Source organism: Lepisosteus platostomus, chromosome 6, assembly GCF_059453375.1.
Source record: "Lepisosteus platostomus isolate fLepPlt1 chromosome 6, fLepPlt1.hap1, whole genome shotgun sequence".
Taxonomy (NCBI): domain Eukaryota; kingdom Metazoa; phylum Chordata; class Actinopteri; order Semionotiformes; family Lepisosteidae; genus Lepisosteus; species Lepisosteus platostomus.
The window spans coordinates 2180447-2208060 of NC_142616.1; the positions used below are offsets into that span (position 1 = coordinate 2180447).

At 57.7% G+C, this 27614-nt stretch overlaps 1 protein-coding gene across 1 annotated transcript; it reads left to right on the forward strand.

The window, feature by feature from the left end:
• On the forward strand, positions 1–27614 carry nlk1 (nemo-like kinase, type 1). The gene is made up of 11 exons (XM_088637336.1): positions 1–1598; positions 3269–3398; positions 15284–15339; positions 15883–15989; positions 16539–16624; positions 17953–18162; positions 18770–18871; positions 19433–19519; positions 21600–21798; positions 25053–25149; positions 26090–27614. Exons 1-11 carry the CDS (start codon positions 1288–1290, stop codon positions 26136–26138), a joined length of 1434 nt encoding a protein of 477 aa, XP_088493462.1. The 5' UTR covers positions 1–1287; the 3' UTR covers positions 26139–27614.

A 27614-nucleotide genomic window follows, 5' to 3' on the forward strand; every position in this document is an offset into this window, starting at 1 on the left:
TCACCCCCCCCCCCCCCGGTCTCCAGCAGCCGATGGGAGGCAGACAGGAGGCCGCACGGCCAGGGACAGCCGCCGGGGAGAGAGGGCCCTTTCCGACTCCAATCCCGCGCCTGACTCCAGCCTCGAACCCCGCTGGGGCCGGCAGTGGACCGAGTCGAACCGGAGCCGGCGGCCCGCGCACCGAGCCAAGACGCGCAGCAGCGGAAGCAGCGCAGACTGGACCCCCGGAACCGCGGCTTGCGGGGCGAACCGGCTGCCTCAGGGTCGGGTCGGGTCTGGTCCGGTGCTGAGCTCGCCAGTCCCGACCCTCCTCATCCTCCGGCCCCGGGCGACCCGGCTCGGCGGCCCTGACCGGCGCTCCCCGCCTCGCCCGCAGACTCCAGCCTGAAAGCCGGCGAACACGAGTGTGCGTGAGGGAGAGAGGGAGCCTGTGTGTGCGTGTGTGTGTTTTTTCCCGAGCCGATTTTCCTAGAAAGCCGCAGCGACACCAACATGCCGTCCGGTTCCGGGACCCTGCGCCGGCTGGACCCGGAGTCCTGACGCCGCCCGCGTCGCCACCCGGTGTCTCTTTGTCTCCTCAAGAAACGAGTCACATCCATCTCTTCCATTTAAAAACAAATCAACAACAACAAAAAAATAAAACCCCAACAATAACAGGACCGAGCCCCGTGGCTGCGCTCGCCAGGCCCGGGCGGTCTCCCCGTTGTGCCCGGGGCGGCCGGAGCCGAGACACGATGGACCGGCTTCAGGCCGCCGCGGCCCCGGAGCCCCGCCGCTCGCCCGCCGGCCGCCGCCGATGAGCCCGGCCGCTGTCGGGGGGGGGAGAGGCCTCGCCGGGCGCCTTGTCGCCGGCCAGCTCCGCGCTTTCACCGCCGCTGTTCTGGCGGCTGCTGCTCCTGCTGCTGCTGCTGGGCTTTTCGGGGTGAATTTATTTATTTTAGTCCCCCTTTTTGATTTTTGTTGTGGTTGTTGTCGTTTTCGGACGTGCGAGTCTGACTGACCGGCCTCCGTGGCGCCGCGCCGCGCCGCCTGGACCATGGTTGATGTCCGGCTTTTACTTGGTTAAAAAGAGATTTTTTTAAAAAAATAATAAATGTAATAGTTGTTTTTTGGGGTTTGGGTGAAAAAAGAAGACGACGAGATGGGGGGGGTGATTTTTTAACGACCCCCTGACGAATCTCGGGCAGCTACCTCATACCGCGGCTTGGAAAGCGAGTGTTTACATGGTTTTTAGGTTACCTTTTATATTACTGTTGTTGCTACTGTTATAATCTTTTTTTAAAAAAAATGGCATTTCACGGAACGAGCCACCCGCAGTCGGTGTGCGGGAATCTCTTCCCGGAACTGGGCCCGAAATTCTTCCCGATACCGGCGAGCGCCTCCGCGCCGGGACCGGCGAAAGGCCTCAGCGCGACCCCGGCCTCGAGTGGGCCCAGCGCCGCGGCCGGCACGCCTCGGCACCCGCCGGCGCTCGGAGCCGGCACCGGCGGCGGGGCGGCGGTCCCGCAGCAGCACAGCAACCCGGGCAGCGAGGTGCCGAGCCCGGCGGACGTCGAGCCCGACCGGCCCATCGGCTACGGGGCTTTCGGTGTGGTGTGGTGGGTGCTTTATTTTTTTTTAATCGCCTTTCTGTCCAATAACGTTGTCGCGCTGGAATGTAGACCCAGGAATGCGGCTCCGTGCGCTGTTTCGTGACTGTGTTTCCCACACCTCGGTACGGTGCGCTCAGTGACAAGGGGTAAAAATGCCGTGTTTCTATGGGGAGACAGGTGCTGTATAGTAATACATCCTGTTTCAAGAACTGAAGACGCTCAAACGCAACCCTTTCCGCAAACTGAGGTCGCTTGCAGTGTGTCTGTATTAACCCCTCTCTCTCTCTCAGTGCAGTGTTAATGTACTGGAGTGTCCAGTCAGTGTGTGTGTATTAACCCCTCTCTCTCTCTCAGTGCAGTGTTAATGTACTGGAGTGTCCAGTCAGTGTGTGTATTAACCCCCCTCTCTCTCTCCCAGTGCAGTGTTAATGTACTGGAGTGTCCAGTCAGTGTGTGTGTATTAACCCCTCTCTCTCTCAGTGCAGTGTTAATGTACTGGAGTGTCCAGTCAGTGTGTCTGTATTAAACCCTCTCTCTCTCTCAGTGCAGTGTTAATGTACTGGAGTGTCCAGTCAGTGTGTCTGTATTAACCCCTCTCTCTCTCAGTGCAGTGTTAATGTACTGGAGTGTCCAGTCAGTGTGTGTGTATTAACCCCTCTCTCTCTTAGTGCAGTGTTAATGTACTGGAGTGTCCAGTCAGTGTGTCTGTATTAACCCCTCTCTCTCTCTCTCAGTGCAGTGTTAATGTACAGGGGTGTCCAGTCAGTGTGTCTGTATGAACCCCTCTCTCTCTCAGTGCAGTGTTAATGTACTGGAGTGTCCAGTCAGTGTGTGTGTATGAACCCCTCTCTCTCTCAGGGCAGTGTTAATGTACTGGAGTGTCCAGTCAGTGTGTCTGTATTAACCCCTCTCTCTCAGTGCAGTGTTAATGTACTGGAGTGTCCAGTCAGTGTGTGTGTATTAACCCCTCTCTCTCTCAGGGCAGTGTTAATGTACTGGAGTGTCCAGTCAGTGTGTCTGTATTAACCCCTCTCTCTCAGTGCAGTGTTAATGTACTGGAGTGTCCAGTCAGTGTGTCTGTATGAACCCCTCTCTCTCTCAGTGCAGTGTTAATGTACTGGAGTGTCCAGTCAGTGTGTCTGTATGAACCCCTCTCTCTCTCAGTGCAGTGTTAATGTACTGGAGTGTCCAGTCAGTGTGTCTGTATTAACCCCTCTCTCTCTCAGTGCAGTGTTAATGTACTGGAGTGTCCAGTCAGTGTGTGTGTGTGTGTTAACCCCCCTCTCTCTCTCAGTGCAGTGTTAATGTACTGGAGTGTCCAGTCAGTGTGTGTGTATGAACCCCTCTCTCTCTCAGTGCAGTGTTAATGTACTGGAGTGTCCAGTCAGTGTGTCTGTATTAACCCCTCTCTCTCTCTCTCAGTGCAGTGTTAATGTACTGGAGTGTCCAGTCAGTGTGTCTGTATTAACCCCTCTCTCTCTCAGTGCAGTGTTAATGTACTGGAGTGTCCAGTCAGTGTGTGTGTATTAACCCCTCTCTCTCTCAGTGCAGTGTTAATGTACTGGAGTGTCCAGTCAGTGTGTCTGTATTAACCCCTCTCTCTCTCAGTGCAGTGTTAATGTACTGGAGTGTCCAGTCAGTGTGTGTGTATTAACCCCTCTCTCTCTGTCTCTCAGGTCAGTGACTGACCCTCGTGATGGACGCAGGGTGGCCCTGAAGAAGATGCCCAATGTCTTTCAGAACCTGGTGTCCTGTAAGAGGGTCTTCAGAGAGCTCAGGATGCTGTGTTTCTTCAAGCACGACAATGTGAGTCTGTGTGTGTGGACCTGCTGGACGCAGGTCTGGTGCTGTGGTGTGCTGGACGCAGGTCTGGTGCTGTAATGTGCTGGACGCAGGTCTGGTGCTGTGGTGTGCTGGACGCTGGTCTGGTGCTGTGGTGTGCTGGACGCAGGTCTGGTGCTGTGGTGTGCTGGACGCTGGTCTGGTGCTGTGGTGTGCTGGACGCTGGTCTGGTGCTGTAATGTGCTGGACGCAGGTCTGGTGCTGTGGTGTGCTGGACGCAGGTCTGGTGCTGTGGTGTGCTGGACGCAGGTCTGGTGCTGTAATGTGCTGGACGCAGGTCTGGTGCTGTAATGTGCTGGATGCAGGTCTGGTGCTGTAATGTGCTGGACGCAGGTCTGGTGCTGTGGTGTGCTGGACGCAGGTCTGGTGCTGTGGTGTGCTGGACGCAGGTCTGGTGCTGTGGTGTGCTGGACGCAGGTCTGGTGCTGTAATGTGCTGGACGCAGGTCTGGTGCTGCGGTGTGCTGGACGCAGGTCTGGTGCTGCGGTGTGCTGGACTCAGGTCTGGTGCTGCGGTGTGCTGGACGCTGGTCTGGTGCTGCGGTGTGCTGGACGCAGGTCTGGTGCTGCGGTGTGCTGGACGCAGGTCTGGTGCTGTAATGTGCTGGACGCAGGTCTGGTGCTGTGGTGTGCTGGACGCTGGTCTGGTGCTGTAATGTGCTGGACGCAGGTCTGGTGCTGTAATGTGCTGGACGCAGGTCTGGTGCTGCGGTGTGCTGGACGCAGGTCTGGTGCTGTAATGTGCTGGACGCAGGTCTGGTGCTGTAATGTGCTGGACGCAGGTCTGGTGCTGCGGTGTGCTGGACGCAGGTCTGGTGCTGCGGTGTGCTGGACGCAGGTCTGGTGCTGCGGTGTGCTGGACGCAGGTCTGGTGCTGCGGTGTGCTGGACGCTGGTCTGGTGCTGCGGTGTGCTGGACGCAGGTCTGGTGCTGTGGTGTGCTGGACGCAGGTCTGGTGCTGTGGTGTGCTGGACGCAGGTCTGGTGCTGTAATGTGCTGGACGCAGGTCTGGTGCTGCGGTGTGCTGGACGCAGGTCTGGTGCTGTAATGTGCTGGACGCAGGTCTGGTGCTGTAATGTGCTGGACGCAGGTCTGGTGCTGCGGTGTGCTGGACGCAGGTCTGGTGCTGCGGTGTGCTGGACGCAGGTCTGGTGCTGCGGTGTGCTGGACGCAGGTCTGGTGCTGTAATGTGCTGGACGCAGGTCTGGTGCTGTAATGTGCTGGACGCAGGTCTGGTGCTGTAATGTGCTGGACGCAGGTCTGGTGCTGCGGTGTGCTGGACGCAGGTCTGGTGCTGCGGTGTGCTGGACGCAGGTCTGGTGCTGCGGTGTGCTGGACGCAGGTCTGGTGCTGTAATGTGCTGGACGCAGGTCTGGTGCTGCGGTGTGCTGGACGCAGGTCTGGTGCTGCGGTGTGCTGGACGCAGGTCTGGTGCTGCGGTGTGCTGGACGCAGGTCTGGTGCTGTAATGTGCTGGACGCTGGTCTGGTGCTGTAATGTGCTGGACGCAGGTCTGGTGCTGCGGTGTGCTGGACGCAGGTCTGGTGCTGTAATGTGCTGGACGCTGGTCTGGTGCTGTGGTGTGCTGGACGCAGGTCTGGTGCTGTGGTGTGCTGGACGCAGGTCTGGTGCTGCGGTGTGCTGGACGCTGGTCTGGTGCTGTAATGTGCTGGACGCAGGTCTGGTGCTGTGGTGTGCTGGACGCAGGTCTGGTGCTGTAATGTGCTGGACGCTGGTCTGGTGCTGTAATGTGCTGGACGCAGGTCTGGTGCTGTGGTGTGCTGGACGCAGGTCTGGTGCTGTGGTGTGCTGGACGCAGGTCTGGTGCTGTAATGTGCTGGACGCAGGTCTGGTGCTGTAATGTGCTGGACGCAGGTCTGGTGCTGTGGTGTGCTGGACGCAGGTCTGGTGCTGCGGTGTGCTGGACGCAGGTCTGGTGCTGCGGTGTGCTGGACGCAGGTCTGGTGCTGTGGTGTGCTGGACGCAGGTCTGGTGCTGTAATGTGCTGGACGCTGGTCTGGTGCTGTAATGTGCTGGACGCAGGTCTGGTGCTGTAATGTGCTGGACGCAGGTCTGGTGCTGTGGTGTGCTGGACGCAGGTCTGGTGCTGCGGTGTGCTGGACGCAGGTCTGGTGCTGTAATGTGCTGGACGCAGGTCTGGTGCTGCGGTGTGCTGGACGCAGGTCTGGTGCTGCGGTGTGCTGGACGCTGGTCTGGTGCTGTAATGTGCTGGACGCAGGTCTGGTGCTGCGGTGTGCTGGACGCTGGTCTGGTGCTGCGGTGTGCTGGACGCTGGTCTGGTGCTGTGGTGTGCTGGACGCAGGTCTGGTGCTGTGGTGTGCTGGACGCTGGTCTGGTGCTGTAATGTGCTGGACGCAGGTCTGGTGCTGTAATGTGCTGGACGCAGGTCTGGTGCTGCGGTGTGCTGGACGCAGGTCTGGTGCTGTAATGTGCTGGACGCAGGTCTGGTGCTGCGGTGTGCTGGACGCTGGTCTGGTGCTGCGGTGTGCTGGACGCTGGTCTGGTGCTGCGGTGTGCTGGACGCAGGTCTGGTGCTGCGGTGTGCTGGACGCAGGTCTGGTGCTGTAATGTGCTGGACGCAGGTCTGGTGCTGTGGTGTGCTGGACGCTGGTCTGGTGCTGCGGTGTGCTGGACGCTGGTCTGGTGCTGCGGTGTGCTGGACGCAGGTCTGGTGCTGTAATGTGCTGGACGCTGGTCTGGTGCTGTAATGTGCTGGACGCAGGTCTGGTGCTGCGGTGTGCTGGACGCAGGTCTGGTGCTGCGGTGTGCTGGACGCAGGTCTGGTGCTGCGGTGTGCTGGACGCAGGTCTGGTGCTGCGGTGTGCTGGACGCAGGTCTGGTGCTGCGGTGTGCTGGACGCAGGTCTGGTGCTGCGGTGTGCTGGACGCAGGTCTGGTGCTGCGGTGTGCTGGACGCAGGTCTGGTGCTGTGGTGTGCTGGACGCAGGTCTGGTGCTGTGGTGTGCTGGACGCAGGTCTGGTGCTGTAATGTGCTGGACGCAGGTCTGGTGCTGTAATGTGCTGGACGCAGGTCTGGTGCTGCGGTGTGCTGGACGCAGGTCTGGTGCTGCGGTGTGCTGGACGCAGGTCTGGTGCTGTGGTGTGCTGGACGCAGGTCTGGTGCTGTGGTGTGCTGGACGCAGGTCTGGTGCTGTGGTGTGCTGGACGCAGGTCTGGTGCTGTGGTGTGCTGGACGCAGGTCTGGTGCTGTAATGTGCTGGACGCAGGTCTGGTGCTGTAATGTGCTGGACGCAGGTCTGGTGCTGCGGTGTGCTGGACGCAGGTCTGGTGCTGCGGTGTGCTGGACGCAGGTCTGGTGCTGTAATGTGCTGGACGCAGGTCTGGTGCTGTGGTGTGCTGGACGCAGGTCTGGTGCTGTAATGTGCTGGACGCTGGTCTGGTGCTGTAATGTGCTGGACGCAGGTCTGGTGCTGTAATGTGCTGGACGCAGGTCTGGTGCTGTGGTGTGCTGGACGCAGGTCTGGTGCTGTGGTGTGCTGGACGCAGGTCTGGTGCTGTAATGTGCTGGACGCAGGTCTGGTGCTGTGGTGTGCTGGACGCAGGTCTGGTGCTGTGGTGTGCTGGACGCTGGTCTGGTGCTGTAATGTGCTGGACGCAGGTCTGGTGCTGTGGTGTGCTGGACGCAGGTCTGGTGCTGTGGTGTGCTGGACGCAGGTCTGGTGCTGTAACGTGCTGGACGCAGGTCTGGTGCTGTAATGTGCTGGACGCAGGTCTGGTGCTGCGGTGTGCTGGACGCAGGTCTGGTGCTGCGGTGTGCTGGACGCAGGTCTGGTGCTGTGGTGTGCTGGACGCAGGTCTGGTGCTGCGGTGTGCTGGACGCAGGTCTGGTGCTGTAATGTGCTGGACGCAGGTCTGGTGCTGTAATGTGCTGGACGCAGGTCTGGTGCTGCGGTGTGCTGGACGCAGGTCTGGTGCTGCGGTGTGCTGGACGCAGGTCTGGTGCTGTAATGTGCTGGACGCAGGTCTGGTGCTGTAACGTGCTGGACGCAGGTCTGGTGCTGTGGTGTGCTGGACGCAGGTCTGGTGCTGCGGTGTGCTGGACGCAGGTCTGGTGCTGTAACGTGCTGGACGCAGGTCTGGTGCTGTGGTGTGCTGGACGCAGGTCTGGTGCTGTAATGTGCTGGACGCAGGTCTGGTGCTGTGGTGTGCTGGACGCAGGTCTGGTGCTGCGGTGTGCTGGACGCAGGTCTGGTGCTGTAATGTGCTGGACGCAGGTCTGGTGCTGTAACGTGCTGGACGCAGGTCTGGTGCTGTAATGTGCTGGACGCAGGTCTGGTGCTGTAATGTGCTGGACGCAGGTCTGGTGCTGCGGTGTGCTGGACGCTGGTCTGGTGCTGTGGTGTGCTGGACGCAGGTCTGGTGCTGTAATGTGCTGGACGCAGGTCTGGTGCTGTAATGTGCTGGACGCAGGTCTGGTGCTGCGGTGTGCTGGACGCTGGTCTGGTGCTGTAATGTGCTGGACGCAGGTCTGGTGCTGCGGTGTGCTGGACGCAGGTCTGGTGCTGTAATGTGCTGGACGCAGGTCTGGTGCTGTGGTGTGCTGGACGCTGGTCTGGTGCTGTGGTGTGCTGGACGCTGGTCTGGTGCTGCGGTGTGCTGGACGCTGGTCTGGTGCTGTAATGTGCTGGACGCAGGTCTGGTGCTGTAATGTGCTGGACGCAGGTCTGGTGCTGTAATGTGCTGGACGCAGGTCTTGTGCTGCGGTGTGCTGGACGCAGGTCTGGTGCTGTAATGTGCTGGACGCAGGTCTGGTGCTGTAATGTGCTGGACGCAGGTCTGGTGCTGTGGTGTGCTGGACGCTGGTCTGGTGCTGTAATGTGCTGGACGCAGGTCTGGTGCTGCGGTGTGCTGGACGCAGGTCTGGTGCTGTAATGTGCTGGACGCAGGTCTGGTGCTGCGGTGTGCTGGACGCAGGTCTGGTGCTGTAATGTGCTGGACGCAGGTCTGGTGCTGTGGTGTGCTGGACGCAGGTCTGGTGCTGTAATGTGCTGGACGCAGGTCTGGTGCTGCGGTGTGCTGGACGCTGGTCTGGTGCTGTAATGTGCTGGACGCAGGTCTGGTGCTGTGGTGTGCTGGACGCAGGTCTGGTGCTGTAATGTGCTGGACGCAGGTCTGGTGCTGCGGTGTGCTGGACGCAGGTCTGGTGCTGCGGTGTGCTGGACGCTGGTCTGGTGCTGTAATGTGCTGGACGCAGGTCTGGTGCTGTGGTGTGCTGGACGCAGGTCTGGTGCTGTAATGTGCTGGACGCAGGTCTGGTGCTGTGGTGTGCTGGACGCAGGTCTGGTGCTGCGGTGTGCTGGACGCTGGTCTGGTGCTGTAATGTGCTGGACGCAGGTCTGGTGCTGTGGTGTGCTGGACGCAGGTCTGGTGCTGTGGTGTGCTGGACGCAGGTCTGGTGCTGCGGTGTGCTGGACGCTGGTCTGGTGCTGTAATGTGCTGGACGCAGGTCTGGTGCTGTAATGTGCTGGACGCAGGTCTGGTGCTGTGGTGTGCTGGACGCAGGTCTGGTGCTGTAATGTGCTGGACGCAGGTCTGGTGCTGCGGTGTGCTGGACGCAGGTCTGGTGCTGTAATGTGCTGGACGCAGGTCTGGTGCTGTGGTGTGCTGGACGCTGGTCTGGTGCTGCGGTGTGCTGGACGCTGGTCTGGTGCTGTAATGTGCTGGACGCAGGTCTGGTGCTGTAATGTGCTGGACGCAGGTCTGGTGCTGCGGTGTGCTGGACGCAGGTCTGGTGCTGTAATGTGCTGGACGCAGGTCTGGTGCTGTGGTGTGCTGGACGCAGGTCTGGTGCTGTGGTGTGCTGGACGCTGGTCTGGTGCTGCGGTGTGCTGGACGCTGGTCTGGTGCTGCGGTGTGCTGGACGCAGGTCTGGTGCTGCGGTGTGCTGGACGCAGGTCTGGTGCTGCGGTGTGCTGGACGCAGGTCTGGTGCTGCGGTGTGCTGGACGCAGGTCTGGTGCTGTGGTGTGCTGGACGCAGGTCTGGTGCTGCGGTGTGCTGGACGCTGGTCTGGTGCTGTAATGTGCTGGACGCTGGTCTGGTGTTGTAATGTGCTGGACGCAGGTCTGGTGCTGCGGTGTGCTGGACGCAGGTCTGGTGCTGCGGTGTGCTGGACGCAGGTCTGGTGCTGTAATGTGCTGGACGCAGGTCTGGTGCTGTAATGTGCTGGACGCAGGTCTGGTGCTGCGGTGTGCTGGACGCAGGTCTGGTGCTGTAATGTGCTGGACGCAGGTCTGGTGCTGTGGTGTGCTGGACGCAGGTCTGGTGCTGCGGTGTGCTGGACGCAGGTCTGGTGCTGTAATGTGCTGGACGCAGGTCTGGTGCTGTAATGTGCTGGACGCAGGTCTGGTGCTGTAATGTGCTGGACGCAGGTCTGGTGCTGTGGTGTGCTGGACGCAGGTCTGGTGCTGTGGTGTGCTGGACGCAGGTCTGGTGCTGTGGTGTGCTGGACGCAGGTCTGGTGCTGTAATGTGCTGGACGCAGGTCTTCTGCTGTGGTGTGCTGGACGCTGGTCTGGTGCTGTAATGTGCTGGACGCAGGTCTGGTGCTGTGGTGTGCTGGACGCAGGTCTGGTGCTGTAGTGTGCTGGACGCAGGTCTGGTGCTGCGGTGTGCTGGACGCAGGTCTGGTGCTGTAATGTGCTGGACGCAGGTCTGGTGCTGTGGTGTGCTGGACGCTGGTCTGGTGCTGTAATGTGCTGGACGCAGGTCTGGTGCTGTGGTGTGCTGGACGCAGGTCTGGTGCTGTAATGTGCTGGACGCAGGTCTGGTGCTGTGGTGTGCTGGACGCAGGTCTGGTGCTGCGGTGTGCTGGACGCTGGTCTGGTGCTGTAATGTGCTGGACGCAGGTCTGGTGCTGTAATGTGCTGGACGCAGGTCTTCTGCTGTGGTGTGCTGGACGCTGGTCTGGTGCTGTAATGTGCTGGACGCAGGTCTGGTGCTGTGGTGTGCTGGACGCAGGTCTGGTGCTGTAGTGTGCTGGACGCAGGTCTGGTGCTGCGGTGTGCTGGACGCAGGTCTGGTGCTGTAATGTGCTGGACGCAGGTCTGGTGCTGTGGTGTGCTGGACGCTGGTCTGGTGCTGTAATGTGCTGGACGCAGGTCTGGTGCTGTGGTGTGCTGGACGCAGGTCTGGTGCTGTAATGTGCTGGACGCAGGTCTGGTGCTGTGGTGTGCTGGACGCAGGTCTGGTGCTGCGGTGTGCTGGACGCTGGTCTGGTGCTGTAATGTGCTGGACGCAGGTCTGGTGCTGTGGTGTGCTGGACGCAGGTCTGGTGCTGTGGTGTGCTGGACGCAGGTCTGGTGCTGCGGTGTGCTGGACGCTGGTCTGGTGCTGTAATGTGCTGGACGCAGGTCTGGTGCTGTGGTGTGCTGGACGCAGGTCTGGTGCTGTAATGTGCTGGACGCAGGTCTGGTGCTGTGGTGTGCTGGACGCAGGTCTGGTGCTGTAATGTGCTGGACGCTGGTCTGGTGCTGTAATGTGCTGGACGCAGGTCTGGTGCTGTAATGTGCTGGATGCAGGTCTGGTGCTGTGGTGTGCTGGACGCTGGTCTGGTGCTGTAATGTGCTGGACGCAGGTCTGGTGCTGTAATGTGCTGGACGCAGGTCTGGTGCTGTGGTGTGCTGGACGCAGGTCTGGTGCTGTAATGTGCTGGACGCAGGTCTGGTGCTGTAATGTGCTGGACGCAGGTCTGGTGCTGTAATGTGCTGGACGCAGGTCTGGTGCTGCGGTGTGCTGGACGCTGGTCTGGTGCTGTAATGTGCTGGACGCAGGTCTGGTGCTGCGGTGTGCTGGACGCTGGTCTGGTGCTGCGGTGTGCTGGACGCAGGTCTGGTGCTGCGGTGTGCTGGACGCAGGTCTGGTGCTGTAATGTGCTGGACGCAGGTCTGGTGCTGTAATGTGCTGGACGCAGGTCTGGTGCTGTGGTGTGCTGGACGCTGGTCTGGTGCTGCGGTGTGCTGGACGCAGGTCTGGTGCTGTAATGTGCTGGACGCAGGTCTTGTGCTGTGGTGTGCTGGACGCTGGTCTGGTGCTGTAATGTGCTGGACGCAGGTCTGGTGCTGTGGTGTGCTGGACGCAGGTCTGGTGCTGTAATGTGCTGGACGCAGGTCTGGTGCTGCGGTGTGCTGGACGCAGGTCTGGTGCTGTAATGTGCTGGACGCAGGTCTGGTGCTGCGGTGTGCTGGACGCTGGTCTGGTGCTGCGGTGTGCTGGACGCTGGTCTGGTGCTGTGGTGTGCTGGACGCAGGTCTGGTGCTGTGGTGTGCTGGACTCAGGTCTGGTGCTGTAATGTGCTGGACGCAGGTCTGGTGCTGTAATGTGCTGGACGCAGGTCTGGTGCTGTGGTGTGCTGGACGCAGGTCTGGTGCTGTAATGTGCTGGACGCAGGTCTGATGCTGTAATGTGCTGGACGCAGGTCTGGTGCTGCGGTGTGCTGGACGCAGGTCTGGTGCTGCGGTGTGCTGGACGCAGGTCTGGTGCTGTGGTGTGCTGGACGCAGGTCTGGTGCTGTGGTGTGCTGGACGCTGGTCTGGTGCTGCGGTGTGCTGGACGCAGGTCTGGTGCTGCGGTGTGCTGGACGCAGGTCTGGTGCTGTAATGTGCTGGACGCAGGTCTGGTGCTGTGGTGTGCTGGACGCAGGTCTGGTGCTGCGGTGTGCTGGACGCTGGTCTGGTGCTGTAATGTGCTGGACGCAGGTCTGGTGCTGTGGTGTGCTGGACGCAGGTCTGGTGCTGTGGTGTGCTGGACGCAGGTCTGGTGCTGCGGTGTGCTGGACGCAGGTCTGGTGCTGTAATGTGCTGGACGCAGGTCTGGTGCTGCGGTGTGCTGGACGCAGGTCTGGTGCTGTAATGTGCTGGACGCTGGTCTGGTGCTGTAATGTGCTGGACGCTGGTCTGGTGCTGTAATGTGCTGGACGCAGGTCTGGTGCTGTGGTGTGCTGGACGCAGGTCTGGTGCTGTAATGTGCTGGACGCAGGTCTGGTGCTGTGGTGTGCTGGACGCAGGTCTGGTGCTGTGGTGTGCTGGACGCAGGTCTGGTGCTGTGGTGTGCTGGACGCAGGTCTGGTGCTGTAATGTGCTGGACGCAGGTCTGGTGCTGTGGTGTGCTGGACGCTGGTCTGGTGCTGCGGTGTGCTGGACGCAGGTCTGGTGCTGCGGTGTGCTGGACGCAGGTCTGGTGCTGTGGTGTGCTGGACGCAGGTCTGGTGCTGTGGTGTGCTGGACGCAGGTCTGGTGCTGTAATGTGCTGGACGCAGGTCTGGTGCTGTAATGTGCTGGACGCAGGTCTGGTGCTGTAATGTGCTGGACGCAGGTCTGGTGCTGCGGTGTGCTGGACGCAGGTCTGGTGCTGCGGTGTGCTGGACGCAGGTCTGGTGCTGTAATGTGCTGGACGCAGGTCTGGTGCTGCGGTGTGCTGGACGCAGGTCTGGTGCTGTAATGTGCTGGACGCAGGTCTGGTGCTGTAATGTGCTGGACGCCGGTCTGGTGCTGCGGTGTGCTGGACGCAGGTCTGGTGCTGTGGTGTGCTGGACGCAGGTCTGGTGCTGTGGTGTGCTGGACGCAGGTCTGGTGCTGCGGTGTGCTGGACGCAGGTCTGGTGCTGTAATGTGCTGGACGCAGGTCTGGTGCTGTGGTGTGCTGGACGCAGGTCTGGTGCTGTAATGTGCTGGACGCAGGTCTGGTGCTGTAATGTGCTGGACGCAGGTCTGGTGCTGTAATGTGCTGGACGCAGGTCTGGTGCTGCGGTGTGCTGGACGCAGGTCTGGTGCTGTAATGTGCTGGACGCAGGTCTGGTGCTGCGGTGTGCTGGACGCAGGTCTGGTGCTGTAATGTGCTGGACGCAGGTCTGGTGCTGTGGTGTGCTGGACGCAGGTCTGGTGCTGTAATGTGCTGGACGCAGGTCTGGTGCTGTAATGTGCTGGACGCAGGTCTGGTGCTGTAATGTGCTGGACGCAGGTCTGGTGCTGCGGTGTGCTGGACGCAGGTCTGGTGCTGTAATGTGCTGGACGCAGGTCTGGTGCTGCGGTGTGCTGGACGCAGGTCTGGTGCTGTAATGTGCTGGACGCAGGTCTGGTGCTGTAATGTGCTGGACGCCGGTCTGGTGCTGCGGTGTGCTGGACGCAGGTCTGGTGCTGTAATGTGCTGGACACAGGTCTGGTGCTGCGGTGTGCTGGACGCAGGTCTGGTGCTGTGGTGTGCTGGACGCAGGTCTGGTGCTGTAATGTGCTGGACGCAGGTCTGGTGCTGTAATGTGCTGGACGCAGGTCTGGTGCTGTGGTGTGCTGGACGCAGGTCTGGTGCTGTAATGTGCTGGACGCTGGTCTGGTGCTGTGGTGTGCTGGACGCTGGTCTGGTGCTGCGGTGTGCTGGACGCAGGTCTGGTGCTGTGGTGTGCTGGACGCAGGTCTGGTGCTGTAATGTGCTGGACGCAGGTCTGGTGCTGTAATGTGCTGGACGCTGGTCTGGTGCTGTAATGTGCTGGACGCAGGTCTGGTGCTGTAATGTGCTGGACGCAGGTCTGGTGCTGCGGTGTGCTGGACGCAGGTCTGGTGCTGTAATGTGCTGGACGCAGGTCTGGTGCTGTAATGTGCTGGACGCAGGTCTGGTGCTGCGGTGTGCTGGACGCCGGTCTGGTGCTGCGGTGTGCTGGACGCAGGTCTGGTGCTGCGGTGTGCTGGACGCTGGTCTGGTGCTGCGGTGTGCTGGACGCTGGTCTGGTGCTGCGGTGTGCTGGACGCAGGTCTGGTGCTGTAATGTGCTGGACGCTGGTCTGGTGCTGTAATGTGCTGGACGCAGGTCTGGTGCTGTGGTGTGCTGGACGCAGGTCTGGTGCTGTAATGTGCTGGAGGCAGGTCTGGTGCTGTAATGTGCTGGACGCAGGTCTGGTGCTGTGGTGTGCTGGACGCAGGTCTGGTGCTGCGGTGTGCTGGACGCAGGTCTGGTGCTGCGGTGTGCTGGACGCAGGTCTGGTGCTGTAATGTGCTGGACGCAGGTCTGGTGCTGTAATGTGCTGGACGCAGGTCTGGTGCTGTAATGTGCTGGACGCAGGTCTGGTGCTGCGGTGTGCTGGACGCAGGTCTGGTGCTGCGGTGTGCTGGACGCAGGTCTGGTGCTGCGGTGTGCTGGACGCAGGTCTGGTGCTGTAATGTGCTGGACGCTGGTCTGGTGCTGCGGTGTGCTGGACGCAGGTCTGGTGCTGTAATGTGCTGGACGCTGGTCTGGTGCTGCGGTGTGCTGGACGCAGGTCTGGTGCTGCGGTGTGCTGGACGCAGGTCTGGTGCTGCGGTGTGCTGGACGCAGGTCTGGTGCTGCGGTGTGCTGGACGCAGGTCTGGTGCTGTAATGTGCTGGACGCAGGTCTGGTGCTGCGGTGTGCTGGACGCTGGTCTGGTGCTGTAATGTGCTGGACGCAGGTCTGGTGCTGCGGTGTGCTGGACGCAGGTCTGGTGCTGCGGTGTGCTGGACGCAGGTCTGGTGCTGTGGTGTGCTGGACGCAGGTCTGGTGCTGTGGTGTGCTGGACGCTGGTCTGGTGCTGTAATGTGCTGGACGCAGGTCTGGTGCTGTAATGTGCTGGACGCAGGTCTGGTGCTGTGGTGTGCTGGACGCTGGTCTGGTGCTGCGGTGTGCTGGACGCTGGTCTGGTGCTGCGGTGTGCTGGACGCAGGTCTGGTGCTGCGGTGTGCTGGACGCAGGTCTGGTGCTGTGGTGTGCTGGACGCAGGTCTGGTGCTGTAATGTGCTGGACGCAGGTCTGGTGCTGCGGTGTGCTGGACGCAGGCTGGACGTTAACGCTCTGTCCCTGTTGTGTTCCAGGTGCTGTCAGCTCTGGATATCCTACAGCCTCCACAGATCGACTTCTTCGAGGAGATGTATCCTTCGGCAGTGTGTGTGTGTGTGTGAGTGTGTGAGTGTGTGAGTGTGTGAGTGTGTGAGTGTGCTCTGTCTCAGCTGCGCTGTGTTGTCCTCAGCCCTCTTCCTCTCAGCTACGTGATCACAGAGCTGATGCAGAGTGACCTGACCAGTGTGTGAGTGTGTGAGTGTGTGAGTGTGTGAGTGTGTGAGTGTGTGAGTGTGTGAGTGTGCTCTGTCTCAGCTGCGCTGTGTTGTCCTCAGCCCTCTTCCTCTCAGCTACGTGATCACAGAGCTGATGCAGAGTGACCTGACCAGTGTGTGAGTGTGTGAGTGAGTGAGTGAGTGTGTGAGTGTGAGTGTGCTCTGTCTCAGCTGCGCTGTGTTGTCCTCAGCCCTCTTCCTCTCAGCTACGTGATCACAGAGCTGATGCAGAGTGACCTGACGAGTGTGTGAGTGTGTGAGTGTGTGAGTGTGTGAGTGTGTGAGTGTGTGAGTGTGTGAGTGTGTGAGTGTGCTCTGTCTCAGCTGCGCTGTGTTGTCCTCAGCCCTCTTCCTCTCAGCTACGTGATCACAGAGCTGATGCAGAGTGACCTGCACAAGGTCATAGTGTCCCCTCAGGCCCTGACCACTGACCACATCAAGGTCTTCCTCTACCAGATCCTGAGAGGTTAGTGTCTCCAGCTGGCCGTCTCTCTGTCCTGTCCCGGGCCAGTCACTGCGTCAGTCCTGTCACTGCGTCAGTCCTGTCCCGGGCCAGTCACTGCGTCAGTCCTGTCACTGCGTCAGTCCTGTCCCGGGCCAGTCACTGCGTCAGTCCTGTCACTGCGTCAGTCCTGTCACTGCGTCAGTCCTGTCCCGGGCCAGTCACTGCGTCAGTCCTGTCACTGCGTCAGTCCTGTCCCGGGCCAGTCACTGCGTCAGTCCTGTCACTGCGTCAGTCCTGTCACTGCGTCAGTCCTGTCCCGGGCCAGTCACTGCGTCAGTCCGCTCACTGAGGTCTCTGTCCTCAGGGTGTCCTGTCTGTCTGTCCCTCTGTCTGCCCTCGGGGTGTCCTGTCTGTCCCTCTGTCTGCCCTTCTGTCCTAAGGGTGTCCTGTCTGTCTGTCTGTCCCTCTGTCTGCCCTCAGGGTGTCCTGTCTGTCTGTCTGTCCCTCTGTCTGCCCTCAGGGTGTCCTGTCTGTCTCTCTGCCCTGATGTTGCCCCTGCTCTCCTCACAGGCCTGAAATACCTCCACTCAGCTGGTATCCTGCACAGAGACATCAAGCCCGGCAACCTGCTGGTCAACAGCAACTGTCTGCTCAAGGTACTCCTGGCCCCTGGACTGGACCAGACCGGACTGGACTGGACCGGACCGAGATAGTAATCAGAGCAGTCTGAGACTCTCCAGGCTGGACTGGACTGACTGGACTGGGAGCTGGATGAGTTCTGAACTGGGATTATAATCAGACTCCACTGACACTGACAGAGCAGTCTGAGACTCTCCAGGCTGGACTGGACTGACAGGACTGGGAGCTGGATGAGTTCTGAACTGGGATTATAATCAGACTCCACTGACACTGACAGAGCAGTCTGAGACTCTCCAGACTGGACTGGACTGACTGGACTGGGAGCTGGATGAGTTCTGAACTGGGATTATAATCAGACTCCACTGACACTGACAGAGCAGTCTGAGACTCTCCAGGCTGGACTGGACTGACTGGACTGGGAGCTGGATGAGTTCTGAACTGGGATGATAATCAGACTCCACTGACACTGACAGAGCAGTCTGAGACTCTCCAGGCTGGACTGGACTGACTGGACTGGGAGCTGGATGAGTTCTGAACTGGGATTATAATCAGACTCCACTGACACTGACAGAGCAGTCTGAGACTCTCCAGGCTGGACTGGACTGACTGGACTGGGAGCTGGATGAGTTCTGAACTAGGATTATAATCAGACTCCACTGACACTGACAGAGCAGTCTGAGACTCTCCAGGCTGGACTGGACTGACTGGACTGGGAGCTGGATGAGTTCTGGACTGGGATTATAATCAGACTCCACTGACACTGACAGAGCAGTCTGAGACTCTCCAGGCTGGACTGGACTGACTGGACTGGGAGCTGGATGAGTTCTGAACTGGGATTATAATCAGACTCCACTGACACTGACAGAGCAGTCTGAGACTCTCCAGGCTGGACTGGACTGACTGCACTGGGAGCTGGATGAGTTCTGAACTGGGATTATAATCAGACTCCACTGGCACTGACAGAGCAGTCTGAGACTCTCCAGGCTGGACTGGACTGACTGGACTGGGAGCTGGATGAGTTCTGAACTAGGATTATAATCAGACTCCACTGACACTGACAGAGCAGTCTGAGGGTCTCCAGGCTGGACTTGACTGACTGGACTGGGAGCTGGATGAGTTCTGAACTGGGATTATAATCAGACTCCACTGACACTGACAGAGCAGTCTGAGACTCTCCAGGCTGGACTGGTCTGACTGGACTGGGAGCTGGATGAGTTCTGGACTGGGATTATAAACAGACTCCACTGACACTGACAGAGCAGTCTGAGACTCTCCAGGCTGGACTGGTCTGACTGGACTGGGAGCGAGGCTCAGCAGGAGTCAGCTGTCCCCTCTGTCCGCTCAGATCTGTGACTTCGGCCTGGCGCGGGTGGAGGAGCTGGACGAGTCTCGTCACATGACGCAGGAGGTCGTGACCCAGTACTACCGCGCCCCCGAGATCCTCATGGGCAGTCGCCACTACAGCAGCTCCATCGACATCTGGTCAGTGGGCTGCATCTTCGCTGAGCTGCTGGGCCGGAGGATCCTGTTCCAGGCACAGAGCCCCATACAGCAGGTCAGTCCAGCAGAGGGGTGTCTCTATTAACCCCTCTCTCTCTCTCTCTCTCAGTGCAGTGTTCATGTACTGGAGTGTCCAGTCAGTGTGTGTGTATTAACCCCTCTCTCTCTCAGTGCAGTGTTAATGTACTGGAGTGTCAGTCAGTGTGTCTGTATTAACCCCTCTCTCTCAGTGCAGTGTTAATGTACTGGAGTGTCCAGTCAGTGTGTCTGTATTAACCCCTCTCTCTCTCAGTGCAGTGTTAATATACTGGAGTGTCCAGTCAGTGTGTGTGTATTAACCCCTCTCTCTCTCAGTGCAGTGTTAATGTACTGGAGTGTCAGTCAGTGTGTCTGTATTAACCCCTCTCTCTCAGTGCAGTGTTAATGTACTGGAGTGTCCAGTCAGTGTGTCTGTATTAACCCCTCTCTCTCAGTGCAGTGTTAATGTACTGGAGTGTCCAGTCAGTGTGTCTGTATGAACCCCTCTCTCTCTCAGTGCAGTGTTAATGTACTGGAGTGTCCAGTCAGTGTGTCTGTATTAACCCCTCTCTCTCTCAGTGCAGTGTTAATGTACTGGAGTGTCAGTCAGTGTGTGTGTATTAACCCCTCTCTCTCTCTCTCAGCTGGATCTCATCACAGATCTCCTGGGTACCCCACCTCTCTCAGCAATGGTATCAGCTTGTGAAGGAGCCAGAGCCCATATACTGAGAGGACCCCACAAACCGGTAAGCAGTCCTCAGTATTGTCCCCCTGTGGTTTAGATTAAATCTGTCTGCACATTTATTTATTTAACACACACTGATCCCAGCAGAGACACTGTCTCACACTCAGTTTAACACACACTGATCCCAGCAGAGACACTGTCTCACACTCAGTTTAACACACACACTGATCCCAGCAGAGACACACTGTCTCACACTCAGTTTAACACACACACTGATCCCAGCAGAGACACGCTGTCTCACACTCAGTTTAACACACACACTGATCCCAGCAGAGACACACTGTCTCACACTCAGTTTAACACACACACTGATCCCAGCAGAGACACGCTGTCTCACACTCAGTTTAACACACACACTGATCCCAGCAGAGACACTGTCTCACACTCAGTTTAACACACACTGATCCCAGCAGAGACACTGTCTCACACTCAGTTTAACACACACACTGATCCCAGCAGAGACACTGTCTCACACTCAGTTTAACACACACTGATCCCAGCAGAGACCCTATCTTACTGTGTCTGTCATTTCTGAATGTATGTCTCTGTGTTTGTCTCTCAGCCCTCTCTCTCTGTGCTGTACATGCTGTCTGATGGAGCTACCCATGAGGCCGTCCACCTGCTGTGTCGGATGCTGGTGTTTGACCCGGTAAGAGAGAAACAGACCACAGTGTCATCTTCCTCACCTGACAGTTCAAAACTGAGAGAGAGAGGGGTTAATATACACACACTGACTGGACACTCCAGTACATTAACACTGCACTGAGAGAGAGAGGGGTTAATACACACACACTGACTGGACACTCCAGTACATTAACACTACACTGAGAGAGAGAGGGGTTAATACAGAAACACTGACTGGACACTCCAGTACATTAACACTGCACTGAGAGAGAGGGGTTAATACACACACACTGACTGGACACTCCAGTATATTAACACTGCACTGAGAGAGAGAGGGGTTAATACAGACACACTGACTGGACACTCCAGTACACTAACACTGCACTGAGAGAGAGAGGGGGGTTAATACAGACACACTGACTGGACACTCCAGTACATTAACACTGCACTGAGAGAGAGAGGGGTTAATACACACACACTGACTGGACACTCCAGTACATTAACACTGCACTGAGAGAGAGAGGGGTTCATACAGACACACTGACTGGACACTCCAGTACATTAACACTGCACTGAGAGAGAGAGGGGTTAATACACACACACTGACTGGACACTCCAGTACATTAACACTGCACTGAGAGAGAGAGGGGTTCATACAGACACACTGACTGGACACTCCAGTACATTAACACTGCACTGAGAGAGAGAGGGGTTAATACAGAAACACTGACTGGACACTCCAGTACATTAACACTGCACTGAGAGAGAGAGGGGTTAATACAGAAACACTGACTGGACACTCCAGTACATTAACACTGCACTGAGAGAGAGAGAGGGGTTAATACAGACACACACTGACTGGACACTCCAGTACATTAACACTGCACTGAGAGAGAGAGGGGTTAATACACACACACTGACTGGACACTCCAGTACATAAACACTGCACTGAGAGAGAGAGGGGTTAATACAGACACACTGACTGGACACTCCAGTACATTAACACTGCACTGAGAGAGAGAGGGGTTAATACACACACACTGACTGGACACTCCAGTACATTAACACTGCACTGAGAGAGAGAGAGAGGGGTTAATACACACACACTGACTGGACACTCCAGTACATTAACACTGCACTGAGAGAGAGAGAGGGGTTAATACAGACACACTGACTGGACACTCCAGTACATTAACACTGCACTGAGAGAGAGAGGGGTTAATACACACACACTGACTGGACACTCCAGTACATTAACACTGCACTGAGAGAGAGAGGGGGGTTAATACACACACACTGACTGGACACTCCAGTACATTAACACTGCACTGAGAGAGAGAGGGGTTAATACAGACACACTGACTGGACACTCCAGTACATTAACACTGCACTGAGAGAGAGAGAGGGGTTAATACACACACTGACTGGACACTCCAGTACATGAACACTGCACTGAGAGAGAGAGAGGGGTTAATACAGACACACTGACTGGACACTCCAGTACATTAACACTGCACTGAGAGAGAGAGAGGGGTTCATACAGACACACTGACTGGACACTCCAGTACATTAACACTGCACTGAGAGAGAGGGGGGTTAATACAGACACACTGACTGGACACTCCAGTACATGAACACTGCACTGAGAGAGAGAGAGGGGTTAATACAGACACACTGACTGCACACTCCAGTACATTAACACTGCACTGAGAGAGAGAGAGGGGTTAATACAGACACACTGACTGCACACTCCAGTACATTAACACTGCACTGAGAGAGAGAGGGGTTAATACAGACACACTGACTGGACACTCCAGTACATTAACACTGCACTGAGAGAGAGGGGTTAATACAGACACACTGACTGCACACTCCAGTACATTAACACTGCACTGAGAGAGAGGGGTTAATACAGACACACTGACTGGACACTCCAGTACATTAACACTGCACTGAGAGAGAGAGAGGGGTTAATACAGACACACTGACTGGACACTCCAGTACATTAACACTGCACTGAGAGAGAGAGAGGGGTTCATACAGACACACTGACTGGACACTCCAGTACAGTAACCCTGCTGGGGTCTGTGATGTCTCTCTCCCAGGCGAAGAGGATCTCCGGTAGTGACGCCCTCTCCCATCCCTACCTGGAGGAGGGGCGTCTCCGCTACCACACCTGCATGTGCCAGTGCTGCTACTCCGTGCCCAGCGGGCGCATCTACACCCACGACTTCGAGCCGCCCGCCGCCCGGACCTTCCAGGACCAGTACGAGCACAACCTGGGCTCTGTGTGGCAGGGCAAAGGTGAGAGAGACAGGAGACACACTCACAGCAGCAGTACGAGCACAACCTGGGCTCTGTGTGGCAGGGCAAAGGTGAGAGAGACAGGAGACACACTCACAGCAGCAGTATAGCACAGCCTGGGCTCTGTGTGGCAGGAGAGAGAGAGAGACAGGAGACACTCACAGCAGCAGAACAGCACAGCCTGGGCTCTGTGTGGCAGGGCAAAGGTGAGAGAGACAGGAGACACACTCACAGCAGCAGTATAGCACAGCCTGGGCTCTGTGTGGCAGGGCAAAGGTGAGAGAGACAGGAGACACACTCACAGCAGCAGTACGAGCACAACCTGGGCTCTGTGTGGCAGGGCAAAGGTGAGAGAGACAGGAGACACACTCACAGCAGCAGTATAGCACAGCCTGGGCTCTGTGTGGCAGGGCAAAGGTGAGAGAGACAGGAGACACACTCACAGCAGTAGTACAGCACAACCTGGGCTCTGTGTGGCAGGGCAAAGGTGAGAGAGACAGGAGACACACTCACAGCAGCAGTACAGCACAGCGTGGGCTCTGTGTGGCAGGGCAAAGGTGAGAGAGACAGGAGACACACTCACAGCAGCAGTACAGCACAGCCTGGGCTCTGTGTGGCAGGGCAAAGGTGAGAGAGACAGGAGACACACTCACAGCAGCAGTACGAGCACAACCTGGGCTCTGTGTGGCAGGGCAAAGGTGAGAGAGACAGGAGACACACTCACAGCAGCAGTATAGCACAGCCTGGGCTCTGTGTGGCAGGGCAAAGGTGAGAGAGACAGGAGACACACTCACAGCAGTAGTACAGCACAGCCTGGGCTCTGTGTGGCAGGGCAAAGGTGAGAGAGACAGGAGACACACTCACAGCAGCAGTACAGCACAACCTGGGCTCTGTGTGGCAGGGCAAAGGTGAGAGAGACAGGAGACACACTTACAGCAGCAGTACAGCACAGCCTGGGCTCTGTGTGGCAGGGCAAAGGTGAGAGAGACAGGAGACACACTCACAGCAGCAGTATGAGCACAGCCTGGGCTCTGTGTGGCAGGGCAAAGGTGAGAGAGACAGGAGACACACTCACAGCAGCAGTACAGCACAGCCTGGGCTCTGTGTGGCAGGGCAAAGGTGAGAGAGACAGGAGACACACTCACAGCAGCAGTACAGCACAGCCTGGGCTCTGTGTGGCAGGGCAAAGGTGAGAGAGACAGGAGACACACTCACAGCAGCAGTACAGCACAGCCTGGGCTCTGTGTGGCAGGGCAAAGGTGAGAGAGACAGGAGACACACTCACAGCAGCAGTACAGCACAGCCTGGGCTCTGTGTGGCAGGGCAAAGGTGAGAGAGACAGGAGACACACTCACAGCAGCAGTACAGCACAGCCTGGGCTCTGTGTGGCAGGGCAAAGGTGAGAGAGACAGGAGACACACTCACAGCAGCAGTACAGCACAGCCTGGGCTCTGTGTGGCAGGGCAAAGGTGAAAGAGACAGGAGACACACTCACAGCAGCAGTACAGCACAGCCTGGGCTCTGTGTGGCAGGGCAAAGGTGAGAGAGACAGGAGACACACTCACAGCAGCAGTACAGCACAGCCTGGGCTCTGTGTGGCAGGGCAAAGGTGAGAGAGACAGGAGACACACTTACAGCAGCAGTACGAGCACAACCTGGGCTCTGTGTGGTAGGGCGAAGGTGAGAGAGACAGGAGACACACTCACAGCAGCAGTACAGCACAGCCTGGGCTCTGTGTGGCAGGAGAGAGAGACAGGAGACACACTCACAACAGCAGTACAGCACAACCTGGGCTCTGTGTGGCAGGGCAAAGGTGAGAGAGACAGGAGACACACTCACAGCAGCAGTACAGCACAGCCTGGGCTCTGTGTGGCAGGGCAAAGGTGAGAGAGACAGGAGACACACTCACAGCAGCAGTACAGCACAGCGTGGGCTCTGTGTGGCAGGGCAAAGGTGAGAGAGAGAGGAGACACACTCACAGCAGCAGTACAGCACAGCCTGGGCTCTGTGTGGCAGGAGAGAGAGAGAGACAGGAGACACACTCACAGCAGCAGTACAGCACAGCCTGGGCTCTGTGTGGCAGGGCAAAGGTGAGAGAGACAGGAGACACACTCACAGCAGCAGTACGAGCAAAACCTGGGCTCTGTGTGGCAGGGCAAAGGTGAGAGAGACAGGAGACACACTCACAGCAGCAGTACAGCACAGCCTGGGCTCTGTGTGGCAGGGCAAAGGTGAGAGAGACAGGAGACACACTCACAGCAGCAGTACGAGCAAAACCTGGGCTCTGTGTGGCAGGGCAAAGGTGAGAGAGACAGGAGACACACAGCAGCAGTACAGCACAGCCTGGGCTCTGTGTGGCAGGAGAGAGAGAGAGACAGGAGACACACTCACAGCAGCAGTACGAGCACAACCTGGGCTCTGTGTGGCAGGGCAAAGGTGAGAGAGACAGGAGACACACTCACAGCAGCAGTACAGCACAGCCTGGGCTCTGTGTGGCAGGAGAGAGAGAGAGAGACAGGAGACACACTCACAGCAGCAGTACGAGCACAACCTGGGCTCTGTGTGGCAGGGCAAAGGTGAGAGAGACAGGAGACACACTCACAGCAGCAGTACAGCACAGCCTGGGCTCTGTGTGGCAGGGCAAAGGTGAGAGAGACAGGAGACACACTCACAGCAGCAGTACAGCACAGCCTGGGCTCTGTGTGGCAGGAGAGAGAGACAGGAGACACACTCACAACAGCAGTACAGCACAACCTGGGCTCTGTGTGGCAGGGCAAAGGTGAGAGAGACAGGAGACACACTCACAGCAGCAGTACAGCACAGCCTGGGCTCTGTGTGGCAGGAGAGAGAGACAGGAGACACACTCACAACAGCAGTACAGCACAACCTGGGCTCTGTGTGGCAGGGCAAAGGTGAGAGAGACAGGAGACACACTCACAGCAGCAGTACAGCACAGCCTGGGCTCTGTGTGGCAGGGCAAAGGTGAGAGAGACAGGAGACACACTCACAGCAGCAGTACAGCACAACCTGGGCTCTGTGTGGTAGGGCGAAGGTGAGAGAAACAGGAGCCACACTCACAGCAGCAGTACAGCACAGCCTGGGCTCTGTGTGGCAGGGCAAAGGTGAGAGAGACAGGAGACACACTCACAACAGCAGGAGCTGCTGGAGAGAGAGGAGGGAGTGCAGAGGGACAGGGAGAGGGGTACAGGGGTGTCTGAGGCGTGTCTGTTGATCTCTGTCTGTGTCTCTTCCAGAGCTGATCCATCGGTTCATCACGGAGCAGCAGCAGGGCAGACGCAGTGTCCCCCTGTGTATCAACCCCCACAGTACCGCCTTCAAGACCTTCATCAGGTACTGACACACACACACACACACTGTCTCTCTCTCTCCCCTGTGTATCAACCCCCACAGTACCGCCTTCAAGACCTTCATCAGGTACTGACACACACACACACACACACTGTCTCTCTCTCTCCCCTGTGTATCAACCCCCACAGTACCGCCTTCAAGACCTTCATCAGGTACTGACACACACACACTGTCTCTCTCTCTCCCCTGTGTATCAACCCCCACAGTACCGCCTTCAAGACCTTCATCAGGTACTGACACACACACACTGTCTCTCTCTCTCCCCTGTGTATCAACCCCCACAGTACCGCCTTCAAGACCTTCATCAGGTACTGACACACACACACTGTCTCTCTCTCCCCCCTGTGTATCAACCCCCACAGTACCGCCTTCAAGACCTTCATCAGGTACTGACACACACACACACACACTGTCTCTCTCTCTCCCCTGTGTATCAACCCCCACAGTACCGCCTTCAAGACCTTCATCAGGTACTGACACACACACACTGTCTCTCTCTCTCCCCTGTGTATCAACCCCCACAGTACCGCCTTCAAGACCTTCATCAGGTACTGACAGCCCCCCCCACACACACACACACACACACACACTGTCTCTCTCTCTCCCCTGTGTATCAACCCCCACAGTACCGCCTTCAAGACCTTCATCAGGTACTGACACACACACACTGTCTCTCTCTCTCCCCTGTGTATCAACCCCCACAGTACCGCCTTCAAGACCTTCATCAGGTACTGACACACACACACACACACACACTGTCTCTCTCTCTCCCCTGTGTATCAACCCCCACAGTACCGCCTTCAAGACCTTCATCAGGTACTGACAGCCCCCCCCACACACACACTCTCTCTCTCCTCCCTGTCTTGCTCTCCTGTCTCCCTCTCTCCCTCCTGTCTCACTGTCTCCTGTCTTTCTCTCCCAGATCCACAGCCTGGCACTCCTCCAAAGTGTCGCGGAAGGAGGAGAGATGAGGAAGAGGAGGGCTCGGTGCCCTTCGTGCTGTGCGAGGGGAGAGGAGGGCTGTGCTGCTCGTGGACTCGGGTTCGAGGGGCGCTTTGGCTGGCAGAGGATGCTGGGATACGCCTGAGCTGGCACTAGGAAGTTCTGCACATCTGACACTTTGCTCTTACACACACACACACACAGAACTGCACTGATCCAGTGTGACCCAGACTGGACCAGTGATCTCTGGACTGGAGGGGTACAGTGTGACCCAGACTGGACTGGAGGGGTACAGTGTGACCCAGACTGGACCAGTGATCTCTGGACTGGAGGGGGACAGTGTGACCCTGACTGGACCAGTGATCTCTGGACTGGAGGGGGACAGTGTGACCCCGACTGGACTGGAGGGGGACAGTGTGCCCCAGACTGGACTGGAGGGGGACAGTGTGACCCAGACTGGACCAGTGATCTCTGGACTGGAGGGGGACAGTGTGACCCCGACTGGACTGGAGGGGGACAGTGTGACCCAGACTGGACCAGTGATCTCTGGACTGGAGGGGTACAGTGTGACCCAGACTGGTCCAGTCATCTCTGGACTGGAGGGGGACAGTGTGACCCAGACTGGACCAGTGATCTCTGGACTGGAGGTGGACAGTGTGACCCAGACTGGACTGGAGGTGGACAGACTGTCAGTCACTAGAAGCAGGGACATGTCAGAGTACAGCTGCCCCTGGCACTGCGTTCAGAGGGTCAAGCTCATTCTGCACTCACCCCAGAGACTCGAACCCAGACGGCAGCGAGACACACACCACGGGACAGCAGGAGAGTGTGTGTGTGTGTTATAGGAGGAATACAGTACAGCAGGAGAGAGAGACAGACTGGAGGAGCTCTTCTCTAGTCTGTCTGTCTGTGAAAGACAGAGAAGGGCCAGAGGGTGTCTCTCTCTGCTGTCCTGTATTTCCACAGTGCTGTCTGGGTGTCTGAGGTGGTATCTGCAGATGTGCAGCTGTTGAGACCCTAACACTGGATTTTAACTTAAAATCCCACTGATCCTGATGGGATTTTCCTTTTGTTTTCCTTAATCGCTGAGAGTTTCTGTGTGAGAGGGACCGTGACTGGCCCATTGCTGCTGTGATCCTCCTTCCTGTGTTTTTAATGTGTGCGACTTTGCGATAGCTGATTGGTTGTCTGTAGATCATGTGACCAGATATGGTCCCCCAATGGGATGTACCACTTGACTTGTCTAGTTGGGGGTGGGGGGTGGGCGGGAGAATATGGAACTGGGTGATACCATGTGTTTTCCTGACGCTCAGTGGGGGGGTGTGAAAGTGGGGTTTGGGGGCAGTTCCCCCAATGGGCGTAGATGAAGATTTCCTGTCATTTTCGGTTCGTAAGGTTTCTGAGTTGTCGGTTTTGTTTGTTTTTAAGTGTAAAGTTTTTATTTTAATTGTATTTTAATTTTTCCCGGCCAATACTTGAATTTAATAAAAAAATAAATGAGGTGA